Source organism: Glycine soja, chromosome 19, assembly GCF_004193775.1.
Source record: "Glycine soja cultivar W05 chromosome 19, ASM419377v2, whole genome shotgun sequence".
Lineage (NCBI taxonomy): Eukaryota > Viridiplantae > Streptophyta > Magnoliopsida > Fabales > Fabaceae > Glycine > Glycine soja.
Genome location: NC_041020.1, coordinates 31,398,586 through 31,404,787, shown reverse-complemented (window position 1 = coordinate 31,404,787; position 6,202 = coordinate 31,398,586). Strand labels below are relative to the sequence as shown.

The 6,202-nt window shown below is 35.6% G+C and overlaps 1 protein-coding gene across 1 annotated transcript; it reads left to right on the top strand.

Annotated features, from left to right (window-relative positions):
- Positions 1-3,029: 3,029 nt before the first annotated feature.
- On the top strand, positions 3,030-5,568 carry LOC114399660 (protein LYK2-like). The gene has a single exon (XM_028361868.1). It carries the CDS (start codon positions 3,414-3,416, stop codon positions 5,481-5,483), a length of 2,070 nt encoding a protein of 689 aa, XP_028217669.1. The 5' UTR covers positions 3,030-3,413; the 3' UTR covers positions 5,484-5,568.
- Positions 5,569-6,202: the final 634 nt, after the last annotated feature.

The window sequence follows — 6,202 nt, the reverse complement described above, 5'->3', positions numbered from 1 at the left end:
TAATTTTAAAATTATAGCTTTAAATCATTCAAGCAAACTCCAATTATCAAAAGGAATAAAAATTTAATAATGAGATTAGTCCTCAAAATGATATAGCTTCGGTCATATTAGTGTGTCTGGAAACCAATTCAGTTCAACCGGACACCAATCTATACTAATTAGGAGTTCCTTCTTGGTTTGTGCATTGGAATTCGGAAATGTGTTTCCAACCACACACTTTGTGTGTTTTTGGTTTATGATTTGCACGAATTACAACTCCGTTAAATGGAGAAGTATCTGAGAGCAAGGATTGAAATCAACGTCCATTTGGATTGTTCTAACGGAAGATCAAACACACTTTAGTCATTGAATGATGAAAATTGTGTATATGACCAATGTACATTTAAGTACTAGATGAACTATTAAGGATGTGTTTGGTTGAACGGACACATATTCTCATGCACATTTTGTGAGAAGTAAAAATTTAAAACTTTTAGTCCAATGATCCTTTGAACACCTTTTAACGTTAAACCAAACACACTCTTGTTTACACAGTTGAAGATCTGTTTAACACATTCCGAGAAATCAACAAGAAATATTTGATGAATATAAATTAAATGAAGATTCAACTTTTTTACAAGCACGCCCTAGATGTATAGTCAGAAACAATGGCTGTAAATTTCATAATCCAAGAACTAATATGAGTGATAGTGTATATATATTTATTATAGACTCAAGAAAGGAGAAAACTGGTTACATAGGAAGACACTTATTTTAATACTAACACAGAAAATGAAAAGGATGAGTTCGTGAAGAAAGTATGCTTAATTAGTTATACTTATTGAGATAAGGTTTGTTGGATGCAATGTGGCTTGGCATGGGCGGTGGGTAATCTTTTTTTTTTTCATGGTAGTAGTGGCTGTGGTCAACTTAGGATATAAATTATCTCTCGGACCTATCTATCCCTAGCCCTTCTTTCATGCCTTAACTTTACCGTGCATTGTAGTTAATCTTCTTTTGTCTGCTCTTCATTTAGCCCATATACTTTCCACAACTTGCATCATTTCTATCCACACTGCTTCACAGATTATATTCTCCGTAATCTGTATACTCCCTTCTCATCTTTCATTCTTGGAAAGTCCAGCTATATATGTCTTTGCTTTTATATGTAAAAAAGTTGCATGTACTTGGGAGACAAGTGCTCTCCATGTAAGCTTCTTTTACATTGATGGGAGACCCTTTGTTGGCGACGTTTATGTCTTGGTTGTTTTTTATTCATGTTTTTGGTGTTAGGATGATATTTAAGGTGAAAAATAAAAATAAATTAAAAATTTAAAGGTTTGAATTTTTAACTCCTTGATTGGAGTATTAAGTGAAAAATAAGGTAATTTTTTTTCTTTACCTTTCTAGTGGTTGGTGTTTAAGATGCTGTTTAGATAAATTTTTCCACACACTTAAGATAATAAAATAAGAAAGAAAAAATAAAATAAAATTTTCTTATAAATTAAAATTAACTTGTATATAAGTTAATAAAATAATTTTTTTGGGAAAATTTAAAATCATTTATGTTTAAAAAACTGATTTAAACTTAAGCACAAACTAATTTTAACTTATGAGAAAAAGTTTATTGCATTTTTCTTTTTATTTTCTTAAATAAAAGTTTATCAAAAGGATGTAACTTTCCAAATTTTTAGTCACTACTTTACACCACCCTATTTCCAGTTGTATCTTGAATGTGGAGGAAGTAGTTTATTTTTTCCTTTCATGGAAGTAACTTTTTTCTTATTTTCTAAACTCCCCTTATTCCATTGCAAATTTTGCCAACATAACATAACACAGTTCAAAAGGCACCTATTCGCTAGTTATTGTACAAGCCCAAATGAGGCAAATACATAGGGTTGTCACAGAAACCATGTGCTTCATATCAAATAGCTTTCGAAACCATGGGGACCATTTCTTCCCGGAGTCCAACCCTACTCCCAATCAGAGGATTAATAAATATTAATTTGTGCAAATATACTTGTCAGAAGTCACGAACTTGGACAATTAAGTCTTTAATCCTATTCTCCCCCTAGGTTCTCAACCTTACCCAACATTGTCGCACTTAGATTTGTTTAAAAGGCTATGCATTATTTTAAAGTTAATGATGGTCTGCATGGACTTAATACATAAATTAGTCAATCCGCTAATCTTTACCATCTTTGTATCTAAGTACTCCTTCGTCTCCTATTATTTATCTTTTAAGGTAACATTTAATTCTTAAAAATATTAATTACACAAATTACGATAATATAATGATTTTTTAATAAAAGACTTAGAATGTAATTATCACACTAAAACATGATAAGGTGGATTGAGTCATCTTAATCCACCAATCTGCCTCTGCCTGACCTATCATCAATTTGGTGGGTCAAAGACATGTCAAGATAGATGGACTTGCTTAATTACATTTTCTTCTTGTTTTAAAAACTTAATTGTTACTTAAGTTATATTTGTTATATTTTTTTAAGTGAATGCTAGCATGCTAAAACCACCATGTGCTTGAGTCATAGATTCCAACTAGGTTGACACCTAGGCTACTATCAATCATAATTTATTAGAGATTGGTTCACATTTTATTACTTTTAATGTATTTTTTCACATTATTAGACTGATTAGATTACCAATGATGAAAAAAAATATTGAGATGATTTAATATTGTTTTTCAGTTTTTTTATAAAAAAATTCCCACTTTTTTTGGCAAGTTAACCCATGATTTTTATAATTTACTTTCAATTTTTATGTTTTTGACAGACCAATCAGCTAATCCAGTCATAAAAGAGATGGGTTATATATATATATATATATATATATACATATATATTGGTGCACAATAAATGTATTGATGTTTAAACTATGACCTATGAGTTATATTTTTTAACTTTGTTAACAGGTCAATCAATCTGTCCCACCCCACTTAATGCAAGTTGAGGCAAGTTAGGCCATTTTACCATCCCTTGGCGATTTTTCTGAAGTGACAAAGACAAACTACAACATTCAAAGTGACAAATAATATGCAATAGAGAATTTTCATCTCCAGCATATATATGTATGATATGTTAAAGAGAGACCAATTCCTCATCCTCACATGCACAAGTAGATGCATATAAAGGCAGGTTTGAAGCCCGAGGAGCCTCTAAAAGCAGTCAGTTAAAAGAGTGTTGCTATAGTCACCTGAACAGCTGGAGGCATCGTCAGAATATACAAAATAAACTTCGTGATTCCCAACAGTCCTGTCTCTTAACAGCTTTGAAAAAAAAATTCTGTTATCTTTTGTTTCACTTAGTTATTATTTTGTATAGATCCGAAATATTCATTCTCCAAGAGAGTTAAAAAAGAAAGAAAGGGTCTTCTATTTTAATAGGCCACTCCATGTTAGAGCTAGCTGAGTGGTCATGGGCACAGTAGAAATGATCATTGCATTTCACATGAAGGCTTTGGTCTTTTTCCTTTGGCTGTTTGTCCCCTCATTGGGCAAAGACTTGCTAAGCTGTGAGACAACTTCACCTGATGCCTCTGGCTACCATTGCATTGAAAATGTGTCACAGAACCAATGTGAGACATTTGCACTCTTTTTAACAAACTCTTACTACTCCTCTCTCTCCAACCTCACCTCTTATTTGGGACTAAACAAGTTTGTCATAGCACAAGCAAATGGTTTCTCTGCAGACACTGAGTTCCTCTCCCAGGATCAGCCTCTACTGGTACCTATTCATTGTAAATGCATAGGTGGCTTCTCTCAGGCTGAGTTAACCAAAACTACCGTCAAAGGAGAGAGCTTCTATGGCATTGCTCAATCACTAGAGGGATTGACAACTTGCAAGGCTATTAGGGACAACAACCCTGGTGTGTCACCTTGGAATCTTGATGACAAAGTGAGATTGGTTGTTCCATTGAGATGTTCCTGCCCATTTTCATCTCAAGTTAGACCACAACCAAAGCTTCTGCTTTCTTATCCAGTAAGTGAAGGTGATACTATTTCCAATTTGGCCTCAAAGTTCAATATTACTAAAGAAGCTATTGTTTATGCTAATAACATATCATCACAAGGCCTTAGGACTAGAAGTAGTCTTGCACCCTTTACCTCTATTCTCATTCCACTTAATGGTAAGCCTATCATTGGTCCTTTGGTTAAGCCCAAGGAACCCGATTCTGGCAATCAAACAACCAGCATCCCAGTGACAAGTCCACACAAGAAATCACCAATGTGGAAGACTGAATTGTGCATTGGCCTAGCTGGGGTTGCACTTGGAGTCTGCATTGCTTTTGCTGCCGCCTTTTTCTTCATCAGATTGAAACACAAGAAGGAGGAAGAGAATTCATGCAAAGAAGGGGACTTGGAGCTGCAATATCTGAACCAAAGTGTGAGAACCACCTCAACTAGTGACAAGAAAGTTTCATTTGAAGGGTCTCAGGATGCTCTTGATGTGAAAATCGTGGACGCCCTGCCGCGGAAGTTGTTGCTGGATACATACACCATTGAAGATGTGAGAAAAGCAACTGAAGATTTCAGCTCAAGCAATCACATTGAAGGGTCAGTGTATCACGGTCGTCTGAACGGGAAGAACATGGCAATCAAAGGGACAAAGGCAGAAGTAGTGTCAAAGATAGATCTTGGCCTTTTCCATGATGCACTTCACCATCATCCCAACATACTCAGGCTTCTTGGAACTAGCATGTTAGAGGGGGAGCAGCAAGAAGAGTCATTTTTAGTTTTTGAGTATGCCAAAAATGGTTCATTGAAAGATTGGCTCCATGGTGGATTAGCCATCAAGAACCAATTCATTGCTTCCTGCTACTGTTTCCTGACTTGGAGCCAAAGGCTCAGGATCTGCCTTGATGTGGCCGGTGCCTTGCAGTATATGCACCATGTTATGAATCCAAGCTATGTGCATAGAAATGTAAAGAGCAGGAACATCTTTTTGGATGAAGAATTTGGTGCCAAGATAGGGAATTTTGGTATGGCAGGTTGTGTTGAGAATGACACTGAGGACCCTCAATTCTATTCCACCAACCCTGCCTCTTGGAGTCTTGGTTATTTGGCACCTGAATATGTGCACCAAGGTGTAATTTCCCCAAGTGTTGATATCTTTGCTTATGGGGTGGTTTTGTTGGAAGTTTTGTCCGGTCAAACACCTATAAGCAGGCCCAATGAGAAGGGAGAAGGAAGCATTTGGCTTACAGATAAAATCAGGTCCATTTTGGTGTCAGAAAATGTGAATGAACTAAGGGATTGGATAGACAGTGCATTGGGGGAGAACTATTCATTTGATGCAGCTGTGACACTTGCCAACATTGCAAGAGCTTGTGTGGAGGAAGATTCCTCTTTGAGACCAAGTGCAAGGGAAATTGTTGAGAAGCTATCAAGATTGGTGGAGGAATTACCACAAGGGGAAAATGACATGTTAATGTGTGAAAGCTCTAGCAAACCTCTGGTGAAGGCAGTGGAAAACAATGTTGAATAATCCACTTACCCTAGTTTTTGGCCATCATACTAAATCCTTGTTGATTTCAGTGCCTAGAGGCAATTCCTACCTACTAATTTCTCTTGCTCTTGGCTCTTGGCTCTTGCCATGTACTTGGTCCTTTTTTTTATGTATCTAATTACCATAACAAATCAAAATAAGATAGAAAACTGTGTTCTTTTTTCTTTTCCAGGAGATAAAAAGAGACACTATATAACAAAATTATTGATCAGGTAGTAGCCACAAAATTAGTCAGAGAAGTATCTTTCATTTTCCTCTATCTCAATGTTGCTGTATGCTTCGTCAAAGACAGCTATTTTAACCGATTCAGCCAAAGATTAGCAATTGTAGATCGAGAAAGATGAGAAAAGCTGATTAATATGTAAATTATACTGGCATTTTGGCTGACATTTTTGTCATTATTCAGGATCTTGGTATAACTCTGGAGGCATAATTTACTTAACCATGGGGAGCAAATCTACTTATGAACATGGCTGCTATTGATATCATGTATCTACTTATGTAGAAACTAAATTAAATTAATCAAGCTGAAGCGGTCTATATGATTGGAATTTGGAACATGCAATGCTGCCCAAAAGCCTGATGAGAGCTAAGTCTAGCAAGTAATCTGTCAGACCTTTCTATAGATGGAAAAGTTATAGCATGAATGCTATAGAATAACACTCTAAAAATGTCAATTTCATTATGTTTTTCCATCA

Coding starts and splice junctions, on each gene's coding strand:
- LOC114399660 (XM_028361868.1), top strand. CDS start 3,414: ATGGGCACAGTAGAAATGATCATTGCATTTCACATGAAGGCTTTGGTC.